This window comes from Callospermophilus lateralis, chromosome 17 (assembly GCF_048772815.1).
Source record: "Callospermophilus lateralis isolate mCalLat2 chromosome 17, mCalLat2.hap1, whole genome shotgun sequence".
Lineage (NCBI taxonomy): Eukaryota > Metazoa > Chordata > Mammalia > Rodentia > Sciuridae > Callospermophilus > Callospermophilus lateralis.
In genome coordinates, this window is record NC_135321.1 from 58,373,347 (window position 1) to 58,385,751 (window position 12,405).

General features: G+C 49.2%; 1 protein-coding gene across 1 annotated transcript; it reads right to left on the reverse strand.

Annotated features, from left to right (window-relative positions):
• Nucleotides 1-333: 333 nt before the first annotated feature.
• LOC143638104 (NUT family member 2D-like) lies at nucleotides 334-9,814 on the reverse strand. Its single transcript, XM_077105615.1, has 6 exons — nucleotides 9,683-9,814; nucleotides 5,437-5,966; nucleotides 4,217-4,345; nucleotides 3,037-3,176; nucleotides 2,185-2,501; nucleotides 334-435 (listed from the first exon to the last, which is right to left on the reverse strand). The coding sequence occupies exons 1-6, from the start codon at nucleotides 9,812-9,814 to the stop codon at nucleotides 334-336; spliced, it is 1,350 nt and encodes a 449-aa protein (XP_076961730.1).
• Between the last annotated feature and the right edge of the window lie 2,591 nt (nucleotides 9,815-12,405).

The window sequence follows — 12,405 nt, forward strand, 5'->3', positions numbered from 1 at the left end:
GTTCTCACTGCATGGAGGTGCACAGAAAACATGGCAGAAGGCAGAAGCTGGAGATTTTTTTTTTCCTACCAAAGTGCCTTTATTCCCAGTTACAGTCAAACAAGGTACAGCTTCCCACCCAGGATTGAACATTGTGACCCTCCCCTCTCAGTACCTCCCCCTACCCTCTTTCTACATTTACTATACCCTCCCACTCCCTTCATTTTTCTGAGAACCCACAGGAACTGTCCTATGTGATGAAGAACCTTTGGACCTTCCAAAACAGAATGAAGCAAGGTGAGATCTTGCCTGAGGGGCAGACACCCCAGAGGCCACTGGTCAACAGGACTGTCCTCAGGGCCTCTTCTTCTTTAGGTTGCCTGATGATGTGCACTTCCTCTTCAGAGGCTGTGAGGTTTTAGCCAGCTCCAGATCCACATCTTGCCCTCCAGTGACCTGGAGGGGAGGCCCAGTGCAGGGTGTGTTTTTCATGAAGCATGTGCCTCCAGTGAGAGCACTCTTCATGGCCATGGCACCTGGAGGAGGGTGGGAGCTGAGGAGACCTCTCTGGGGAGGTGGGGCCTGGATTGCTTGATCTCCTGAGCACAGGGTTTCTATTGGAGGGGCCTGGCTCTGGGACAGTTCCCAGGGCAGCAGGCGGTGCTGGGAGATAAGGAGGAAATCCAGGCTTTGGAGGTCCTCGTCCACACTGCAGCTATTGGCTGTCTTAAGTGGCTGCCCAGAAGAAGTGGCTTTTCTGGGACCCACTACACTTTTGTTCCCCAGGTTTGAGGAGGAGGATCTGCGGTTTGGGGGAGGATGGTTGGAGTGAATGGTCCCCAATGAAGAAGACCCGTGACAGCCTTGGAGGATAGCAGTGTCCTTTGAACCCAGCAACTCTGGCTCGATGGTCCTGCTCCTCTTCATGACCTGGGAAGCCACCTCTGTGGACCATTCCTCCATGCTGGCCCCTTGATCAGTGTGATGTTTCCGCTTCTCTGCACCTTGTTTTGCAGCTGCCTCGGAAGCTCTTGTGTCCTGTTGGGACATATCATGACCTTGAGGCACCTGCAAAAGTGCTTCTTCACAAGCTGAAGGAGGATATGGGCACTGGCCAACTCTTCTTCATGCATGAAATGGGCCACAGGGATCAGGACAATCATATTTCAGTGGGAAGTGGATCTGTTACTCATCTTGGTCTCATAAAAACACACTGAGTGTCTGCTGGCCACACTCCTGGGCTTCCTTTCTGCTTGATATCCTGAACCCTTTCATGGCTCTCATGTCTCTTTCCTTTTTTTTTTTTCCCATCCTACATCCTGTATCCTGGAACAGACTCACTCAGGGAGCCATCACAGACAGCATAATGATAACATCCTGTGGGCCACATGAGTAAGGTAATGTGCCTTCCTCATCTACCTGCTATCCCTTGCTCCCCTCTCCACCTGTGGTAACTCCCTTTCCTGTATACTTGTGTCCCTTTGTCTCATAGTCTGCCATGTATTGCTCTGTGCCTTGGTGTCTGTTCTGAAACCCTGGTAACCCTCGTGTCTCTATCTCCTTGTTCTACCTGGTGCCCTTTTCTTCTTGTCTACCTCTTGTTTCTTCCCAACCCCTGTTATTCCTGGTGTCCCTGCACTTCTTTATCAGGTGTCCTTGCCTCTCTTCTGTATCACCTACCCCTGGTCTACTGGGAGACCTTCCTTCTGCTTTCTACCTGGTCAGTAGTGAGTCCTTCCTGCTGCTCCAGTTCTTTTGTTAGGGCCAAGATATTTACATATGGTTTGGAGGAAAGCATTTCTTGCAGGAAGCGAGGATGAATTATATTCTCTGCCTGGGATGAGAAGGAAGAGAGTGTGAGTGACCTTGGGAGGAAATGGCCCCAAGTCAGGAGGACTTCTAGGAGAAAGAGGAAGCAATAATAATCCCATGCTCATTTGCACCATGGGGTTGTTATATCCCAAGTACCAGCTACACCCATGTATGAGTGCACACGTGTGCATGCACATTCTCTCTCTCTCTCTCTGTCTCTTTCTCTTTTTCTCCCTCTCTCTCTCTCTCTCTCTCTCTCTCTCTCTCTCTCTCTCTCTCTCACACACACACACACACACACACATGCACAATAAATCTGAGATTCTAAGCCAGGAAACTCAATTCCATGAGTGCCAAAACCTTGTATACACCAAGATTGTAGGCCCAGCTCACCTTGTTGACAAAGTTCTCATCAACATAGCTCATGAGACTTGGATCTGGGTATAAATCATCCTGTTGCTCTAGTTCTTCCTCTCCCAAGTTTGCAGCAAGCTCTTCTGTAGACAAGTAGGAGGGCTCCCACGTGGCAAAATTTGTAGGCCCGAATAGCTCATCCATGATGTCCATGTACTCTTGGATGGCTTCAGGTGGGATCTCCTCGGGCGCCTTGTTCTCAGGCCCTTTGGTCTTGGCCACCTTGTTCCTGCGTGCCTTGGACTTGCGTGCCTTTGTCTCACGCACCTTGGTCTCTGGTGCCTTGGTTTTGGCCGCTAATGAGCGGGCAGACCATACCTTAGTGTTGGTCTTTCTGGAGGTGCACACTAGGACAGGGAGGACCAGAGTGGTGTGTGAGTGAGGATTCCATGTTCATCCCAAACACTTGGTAGTAGGCAGGGTTCAGGGGCTCAGGGGACCTAACCTGGTATGCCATGCATGAGGACAACCTGACCCAGGAACCGAGGGATATAATAGTGCACCAGATGCAACATCTAGGAGAGTCAAGTGGGAGGACATTTGTAGTGACTGGTATTGCATGCACTCTACCCTACCGGGACCCAAGTCCCAGGCAGATCTTGTGTTGTTTCTTTGGATAGACAAGGAGAGAAAGGAGATCTGTACCTGGCCCAGTCAATACACAGTTCATAGCTGGGTGGCAGGGACCTCAGGTGTTAGGGGCTTTTTTTTCTTGTAAGAGGGAATCTCCAATACTGAAGGAAAAGTTCTTATTTGGGACAACAACTTGCCTTGGCCTTTTTCACTGTTTGGACACTATCATGGACTACTGTGTGAATGTGGGTACCCTACCTGGCTGTTGGACAGCCTCAGGGACTGGAGGCCTTCGGATTTCCAGCCTCGGAGTTGCAGGAGGAGGTCGGCACTGGAAGACCCCTGACAACTGCATCCTTGGATCCTCCATCTCCTCTGCAGCCTCAAACTCCATGAACCTTGATGGGATTTGGGTAAGGCAGGCACAGGCTGAGCTGAGAATCAGGTTAGCCATACCAGGCAGGTGCTGGTGTGGGATTCTAGGCGATGGAGTATTCTAAGCTACCAGTCAGGAGCTAGTGGCAGGAATGTGGAGTTGCGTCCTGGAGTAGGTCCGGCCAGTGACAGGAGGGAGCTGCTACAGAGGAAGAACTACAGTTCTCGGGAAACACTACATCAACTAGCACCTTAAGGGAATCAGATCTGAGGGACCCAGGCAGGGCCCCTAGCTGATCCTTGTTCTGGCTCTCTCCTGTTTCTGCCAGGAGGAACGACATCATCAGTTTAGTTGTAGAAACTGGTCAGGGATGTGATTTATATCAGGGAACACCAGAGGTCCTGACCCAATTCAGGGGTACCGAGGCTGGGACCTTGGGCCCTGAAAGGATCACCTGGGAGACCAAATTACAGGCAGGGTCATGTGGAAGTGAAAGCTAAGCTGAGAACATTGGGTTTCTTCCAAGGAGGGTGGGTTCTTCCCTTCCCTTGTTAGAAAGGCTGGGATTACATAGAGCAAAGGCAGTAAGGACCAGAGACATGTCCTGGGGCCACCTGAGGTGGTGGCTGGCCCTGACAATGCACTCCCCACCACCACCCTCTTCTGGAACATCAGGTTGAAGTAGTGGCCACTTTGATGAGTTATAATGGACCTCACCCTAGAAAGAGGTACCAGTTCCCAGGCAGGTGGCCCGAGTGAATCTAGTGCAACTTTTCCCCTCTGCAGAGCCAGCAAAGCAGCAGCAGACCCTCTGGCTGGGCTGGTACCTCCTCCCCATCCTGACCCTGAACCTCAAGGCAGAGTTGGAATCAAGAGTATGGAGCCTGGAGTTTCTGGGATTGTTGCCGAGAGAATGCCCAGGCCTCAAGCTAGAAGGAGCCACTATTTGGAGAGCTAGATGCCTCGGAGCCAAAACATAGGTAGGTGACAGTCTGTACCAGACCTTGCTGTGCAAACCATGATCCCCCATCAGTAGGCTCTGGGCCTTGAAAACTGGCTCACTTTTCTGCAGTCTCATAGAAGACCATCCGATCAAAGTTGCTGGTGCGCTGCCATTCCTGCAAACCCTTCCTCAGGCCCTCTTCCATGGTCATGGTGGGCTCTCGTCGGGACAGAGACCGAAGCACTGGGCTGGAATTCATCAGGATCAGTGTCCACAAGGTCACCCTCCTTTATCAGTAGACCAACAACCTAATTTCCTACCTTTGTTTTATTTGCCCCATGATGTTCAACTCAAAGTATTGACATTGGGACTCCAGGATACTTATACAAAAGTTTAACACCAAGGGCTGCATTGACCAGCATGATTGTGATTGGATTCCTCAAATATGATTGAGGTGTACTATGTGATGAATGTTTTTGTCCCCCAACATTCACCTGTTGAAGCCCTAACCCCCAATGGAATGGTATCTGGACACTGCATTTAGTGCTTAGAAGGTTAGATGAGATCCTGAGGGTGGCGCCTCATGAGGGCATTAGTGTTCTTCTGGGAGAAGGAGGAGACACTGTGAGGACACAGGTGAGCCAGCTGTCTTTTCAAGCAAGGAGAAGAGAGAGCAATCATGGGATTTTAGGTCAGTTACCCTTTACCTGGGAATCCTGACTAACGAACTGTGAGAAAGGAATGCCTTTTTGTTTTTTCACAAATTTTCCATAGCATCATGGTGGCCCAGCTGACTGAAGACAGGGCACAGAATGGCCTGGGAGCAGTTACAAACTGGGGCAAAGTTGAACATGCCCATGCAGTATCCAAAGACAGCTTCCCCTCGAGTGTGACATCACCAGAGGGTCCTGATCAGGAGTTCATGACAATGTGTATGGGTAGCCATAGATTTCTGTGTTGGAGCCAGCACCACTAAACCCACTTGTGGTTGGGATGTCCCTGGTGCTGAGAACAATCAGGTCTATGGTGGAAGGTGAAATGACTGGGGGAGGCATGGAGTCAGACAGCCAACTTCGATTCCTGGCCCACATTACCCCCAGGAACCTCCTCTGACCTTGAGTCCTCCATGTGATGGTGATGATCATTGGAGACAAAGATTGCCTGCACTCACAGGGCTGTGATAGGCACCGGACATAAGGCACGTTTCATTCCCTGGTCTCAGCTTGTCCCCTCACCCTCAGGACCTTTCGTCCAGTTCCCCTACATCCCAGCCTCCTCTTTCCAACCCATGCTTTTCCTCCTGACAGAGCTCAAGGGGGAGCCTGAGGAGAACACTCACATGAGGAAGCAGGAAAGTGCTTCCACATCAGGAGTCTGAGGAAGGTGCCTGCGGACCAGGGTCTTGAAGCGCTGCCAGCGCCGGAAGTTCTCATACACGCTGGGAGGTCTGCTGGAGTCATCTAGTGGCACTGCAGCTGGGAAGGTGGGTAGTGTGCCCTCCCCGTACACTGTACCTGGCCATTGGCGTGCATTCATTGGGAACATGATGGGGGCCATCTGGGCAAATGGTCGTGGTGCTGGAGGGCGAAGGCCCAGGTGCCAGTGGATCCCATAGTTTTGAATCCCTCCACTGTCTGAGGCAGGTACAGTGGTCCTCAGGGCAGAAGGTGCTGTGAGGAATGGAGCAGGATGCTCCACACCCCCACAGAAGGCCCCTGGGGCCCTCCAGTTGAGGGGTGTCTGAGTGTGGATAATGTTCTGAATATGAGGAGGCCCCACTGGCCTCAGTTGTGGCCCATGTTTTCCAAAGGTGGACAGCCCTGGCACATATGACTGTCCAGGGTAAGTGGACAGCACTAGAGGGTTACCCTGGGAGATAGGTGCAGTCACCCTTGGTGCCAGGGGCAACTCCCAGAATGGCTGGTGTGTTGGCACAGGGGCAGCTGGAAGAAAGGGTAGGCCCCTGAATGCAGACATGTGGGCACCAGGATTGAAGTTCATGCCTGGTCTCCGTGATGCAGATGCTGTGGAGGCAAAGCAAAGCGGAGAATGGGGGAGGGAAAATGACAGCAGGATTGAGGACCCCCAGTTTCTTACTCAGTGGAAATCTGCGAACAAATGCTCACAGCTCAGGGCCCTTGGGCAGGGAAATTGTGCAGTTTGCAAAAGTCCCTGAGTGAATTTCATGTTCCGTTCCTTTAGTCGTAGTTCTACCCAGAGAAATCTCATTTTCAGTACACCAGGATTCCCAGTTGACTGTGACACCTCAGCTTTTTCTGATTCTGAGAGGCCCCTTGTGCATCCTTTTCAGACACTCCATTGGCCTCCTAGGTGACTCCCTAGAAATGGATCTACTTGACTCTATTCAGTGGCACCATGCTCCTCCTCATTCTCACCAACAGGAAAGGGACCTTCTCCAGGGCAGATGCCGGGACTTTAGGGTCACTTGTGAAGGTGACAGCTTCTAAACCTATTCCCCCATCACCTCCTCAGCCTTCCTTTTGCTAATACTCCTTATATACCCCTCCACTTTATTCCTAGGCATCCACACACAAACAAGAAACACCTGATTTAGATCTCTGCCTAGCTAGAGGCTGAGGAATTCTGTAGTTCACCCAGGAGCACATCCTGCCCAGCATGTGGGTGCTTCTCCCAGCACTTCCCACACCAAACACGAATGGGGGACAGATCCTGGCCATCTGTGATCCTAGTGCTCACTGGTTGCTGCCATAATGCAGGGAGCTCCTTTCCCAGGGAAGAGGTCTATGTGATAGACACTGAGTCCCGGAGATCCTCTCCTGGGCTGACCAGCAAAGGTTACTGAGGTTTATGAAGTTGATGGGATGGTGAGGATTGGGGTTTTCCAGAGGTTTTCACAGACACTGGTCATTTTTTTATTGGGCCTGGGAATTAGAGCCATTCTGATGTCCTTTTCTTTTGCACTCCTAATAATGGGAAGGAAAGTGTCCCAGAGACTCAGGCCTGCACCAGCTGCTACCTGTAGCAAGGTTGTTGGGAGCACATTCCTGTTCACCAGGACATTATGCTGAGTGAGGTCAAAGAATGGGAGGTGTACCACACTTCAACACTTGCATGTATCAATCAGGACAGCTGCCTAAGTTCCAATGACAATATGAGTAGAGCCCCTTCCTAACTGTGTGCTATTCTCCTTCCTGTCTTCAAAAGAACCCAGTCATCTTCAAACGTGATCCTGGAAAATGAAGAACACCCCACATGTGCTCCCTTATCATGGAGTACCAACCAAACCATGAAGATAAGCAAAAGTCTTCTGTGTTGTCTTGAAAACAATGAGCTGAGGCTACACACACAGAGTGTGAAAGTGATAACGATTCAGAAGATCCCCCAGAGGCCCAAATCTATGTTGGCTAAGGTTTTCTGGGTTCCCTGCCCTTCTGGAATCAATGACACCTGCTGTCTGAAAGGAAGGAGAAGTTTTCCTGGGCAGGAAGTCTGTGAGGGACCCTGGACTATGGCAGTTGGAGTGCCCTGCAGCCTCACCCACAGAGACTATATCGCACTGCATCTGTGGTCATTGAGATCCCCATTGGGCAGTTTTCTAGCTAAGAACACTTCTGACCCCTGCCCACTTATGATCTGAGACTCCCAGTCAGTCCCCTCAGAATGATATCCCAGGCAGCTTCCATGTGTCTGAAGAATGGACACAGGGCTCAGCATCTTGACTCCAGGAAGGCCTCACTGGGACCCCATCTGTGACTGCCTAAAAAACCATGCAGTGACCTGTGTCCATTCTACAAGGAATCAATCCCGTGGCCTCTCTCCTTTCTGCTGACCCAGTGTACTTCCCCGGATTAGTCTGGACCTGGGTCTTAGGAGCCCTCCTCCCCATGAGCAGTATCAGTCTTCCCAGGGCTTCCTGGGCCATGTCAAGTGTATTGTCTAAGGCTCTTTCCTTCCCTTACTTCTGTTCAATCAGTTGACCACAGGGTAAGTGCTCCATTCTTACTCCCAAGGGTTTTTGGAGTGACTGCCCTCAGATAACAGACCCCTGACTGTCCAGGCTCACCTCCTTCTGAAGGCCAGGCAGGACACCTGACACAGTGTCTCACAGTCTCCACAGTGGGAAACGTCAGTACAGGACCCAGAGAGTGACCTGTCTGTAACAGATGCTCAGGGTCCAACTGAGCCAAACTGGCCAAAGTTTAAATGTAAACCACAGTGGAATGTTGGATCCAGACATTCTGTAGCGGGGGAGGGGCCAAGGAGAGCTGGCCTGGGTGGAGGGGGGCTGGGCAGACATTCCAGGAAGAGCTCTAATAGGTATAGAAGAACTTTGAGTTCCCTTCAGGCAATTCAGGGGTGACACAAGTGGTGTGTGCCTCCGGGTCATTTTGAAGTAGTTTCTAAAATCCACAGGAGAGGGGTGTGACAGGTGACCCTCTCTTTCAACAACCAAATTGTCTTTGCTTCCAATGATGGGCAGGACCAGTGAAGCATGGCTCTCCTGAGCCACAAAATCACCGGTATACACAGTCAATACTCTAAAAAACTGTGGGGTATGGATTGTGTTTTACGTATAAAGTGTTTTTTTCTTGTTGTTTTTGTTGGTGATGATTTTTTTTTTCTCCCATCCCTGGCTTGCAAAACACACACTTTGGTGTTCATGAAATATTAACACCTTATTATAAGTCTTTTCAATAAATGGCAGGAGGGGGGCAAACCATGATATTCAGGCACTAAAAAGAAGCTTCTTTCATTCTTTCTTCCCTTGTTATTTCTTTTGAAGCAGTGATATAAAATATGCAGTGCAGAAAAACTCTGTTCTCATTCCACAGGTTTTTTAAATTTTTTAAAAAATAATCCTACGCTGTAATGAATGCTGGAGACCAGATTTTCAAAGCAAATTTTATTTGCTAAACCAAGGTCGAATTCAGGGCCTTGTATACTCTTGGTCAGTGCTTTGCCACTGAGCTTCAGCCCTTACCCATGCAATCAGTTTGCACTGCTTCAAACTGCTAGACCACAAGTGCTCATATGATAACACTAGTCAAATTCAATTTGTGCAAACTGGCCATGGGAAGGAGCACAGGGTAGAGCGCTTCCTTAGCTTCCAAGGACTGCAGCAGGGTGGTCTCTACTGTAGGCATGAGCAGTTTGTAACTGCGAAGATCACTTTGTCATTTCAGGCGCTCCCACTGAAAGAAGGACCAGCCCAGACGCTCTTTTTGGGGAGCCTTCTTGCCAGAGACACCTTGCAGGCTTCCCTACCCATTTCTTCCTCCTGCAGGGCCATGGGTGTCCCTCCTGCATCCCTGGCGCCTGAGCACATGCTTGGATGGAAGGGCGCGCGCACAGGCTGCCATGCAAAGACTCCAACGTCCATTGGGGCTCCTGCTGGGAAAGGCACAGGCGCGAGCACAGACAGCAGGTTCCCAAGGCCAGCGGGGCTCCCATGGCGGCATCCAGACTCAGTCCCATAAGCCTCTAGGTACTGGACCCGCGAACCTCTTCTGTTCCCACTATGTCCCTGCCCGTTCCTCTGGCCCCTGTGCCTCGCCAGGCAGCCCAGGCCCGGCCTTGCCTCCCCAGGGATGCAGGCCGCTCACAGCAGGCCTGGCAGTGAGGGGTGAGATGGCCAGTGCGGCGCCCACGTGGAAGCATCCTCCATCCATGTCCCTTGCAGCCTGTGTGAAACCCGGCTCCAGGGCACCTGTTTGGTCCCTGAGAAGCGCGGTCATGGTCATCAGGTCTGAGGCTCCTGTAGGTGTCTGACAAAGTGGTGACTGTCATCTTCTTGTTCCGCCTGAAACCTGTGAATGTTGGGGACACTGTCACCTGGCATCCGGGTTGTTAGCTGAAGGATGCTTATTTCCCTGTCCTTAGCAACTTTGCAGAAGGGAACACACTGAGCCAAGTGTGCTGAGTCTGCTGTAGTCACCCCGTGATTGAAGGGCCATCGTAGGTGGGCTGTTGGGGGGCTCGTCTGGACAGAGCACCTAAATGATGATGGGAGAACCGGGTGACCACAAGTCGTGTGCAATAAAGAGAGTCATGTTGTCTTATTAATTTGTGGTGCTTGTATATGGCGGCAGTGAAGTTGATGATATGGTCTCACCTATGCGTTGGTGGGCTGTTGGGGGCCCCTGTGGATATTTCTGGGTGCCAGGAAGTTTTCCATCCGTTTTGATAGGCGTGAGATCACGGGGTGGTTATTTGGGTGAGAACATGAGACGCTGCGCTGGTCCTGGAGGGTTAGTAGGGGTTCAGAGGGCTCTGGTTGTTTCCGCTGTTCCTTTGATGGGGTGGTGGGGTCCCTAATGTGTTGATGTACATTCGTAATTTGGATCTTGCTCTGTTTCGACTGCCTGATGAGAATGTGGTATGTGTTCAGAAGTGTGGGTCAGATGAAGTGGTGATGGTCATCTTCTTGTTCTGTGTGGATATCGGAGATCAAGGGAAAGTCAGCTCTGGTTTTTGTAATATTTTACTTGTGGTGGTCTTGTATATATATATAGTTTTCCCAAGAACACACCCTGGGGAGTTTGGATACATATGTGTTTGCATAAGGGCTATGTTAAGGAAGGCATTTGGGTAGTTTTCTCTGCACTTGCAATGTGATTATTATAGTTGGGAAATGGAGGAGGGATATTTGTACATTCTGGACATCATGTTTTGGTACAAGGGATTTTGAATAAATTTCATTTTTATTACCCATGCACATGTACTTGAGTGTGTGAAGGCTGGTCAGTTACTAATTTTGTGGAGCAGTAGGATGAATATATTCATTGTGTGGTGTGCAGATGGCAGGCTTCTGCATTTGGGAAGACAGAGTTATTTCTTCATATTTGGGGTGTTTGAGCTCATATATGAAGCTGAGATACCTATGGAGAGTTACTTGCGTATTGAGTTTGTATTAACTACCCCACCTCAGGTTTGTGTGTGTGTGTGTGTGTGTGTGTGTATTTGTCTTGAAGTAGTAGCAATAGTTGTGAAGAGGAAAAATATTTAGGTGTCTGTTAGTAGATATACTTAAGGGACATGGCAATTGATGTCTGATTCCTGGGGCCTTATATGTATGAAGTAGATGAGACCCCCCCGACAGTGAAAGGTAATCTGTTTTAATCAAAGTCCACTGAGTGGATATAGGAATTCCCACCCCATGCCCAAAACAAAAACTTTCACAGTAATATTTAACTGGTGTTTGGCCCAAACTGCTGGGTATTTGTGCCTAGCCAAATCAGTACATGGAATTAACTATTACAATAACATTGAATAATCTTTTTTATAGAATCCAACATGTCTCAAGGTGGACAAGCAGAAAATTAAGTTTGGCTGAAACAATTTTCAGAGAAGTTCAGGAAAGACAGTTATGATATGTGCCTGAGTAGCAGAGAACCGACTGATAAACTGAACTACTACCACTTGGAGTTGGCTCTCTCTTCCACCCTCTCATGAAATGTGCTTACCCCTCCCAAAGAGATAACAACCAAAGTGTTCATTCACTGCCAGAGTGTAGTCAGAATCCCATATCTCTGTATGATTCACACCAGTCCACTTGTGAGACCCAGTTTGACCTTGCTTAAGTCACAGCTGTGAATTCCAAATACCAGCATACAGTGTTAGGCATATGCATCCTGATGTAGGAAGTATAGAATGAGGTATGTGTTGTGATTTGGATCTTAAATATCCACGAAAGGTCTACAAACATTTCCTCATAAGCTTCTGGCAATATTGAGAGGTGATGAAACAGTAGGCGGTGGGTCCTACTGGAAGGAGGTTGCATGGTCGTGGACATGCCCTTGAGGGGGATATTGGGACCCTGGCCTCATGCTGTCTACTTCCCAGCTGCCATGAGGTGAGCAGCATTACTCCAATATGTGATCTCTGCCATGATGTTCTGCCTCCAGGGAGTCTCCAGAACCATGAAGCTGACCAAGTATACATAGAAAGAAATCTCTGAAATGTTCAGTCAAAATAAAGTTTTCTTCCTTGTAATTGGTTTACCTTACATATGCTTTCAAAGCCACAGAAAGATGACTAATGTAATGAGATAGATTAAAGATCAAAATGCCTGCTCTATAACACTCCTTACATATTGCAGGGCAGATAATTTAATGGTATCCTTTAGGAAGTGGAGTTTATTACTCAATTTGACAAGAGTTCTTTCACATTGTTGTTTATCTCAATTTTTGTAGGGCTCTTGGGTCTTTTGTCTGAGAAAACTTTCTGTTGTCATCTTGGATTTTTCTTTTTTTAAGGTTTTTTTTTTTTTTTTTTCCTGTAGATGCCGATGGACATGATTTATTTGTTTGTTTGTTTGTTTGATTTA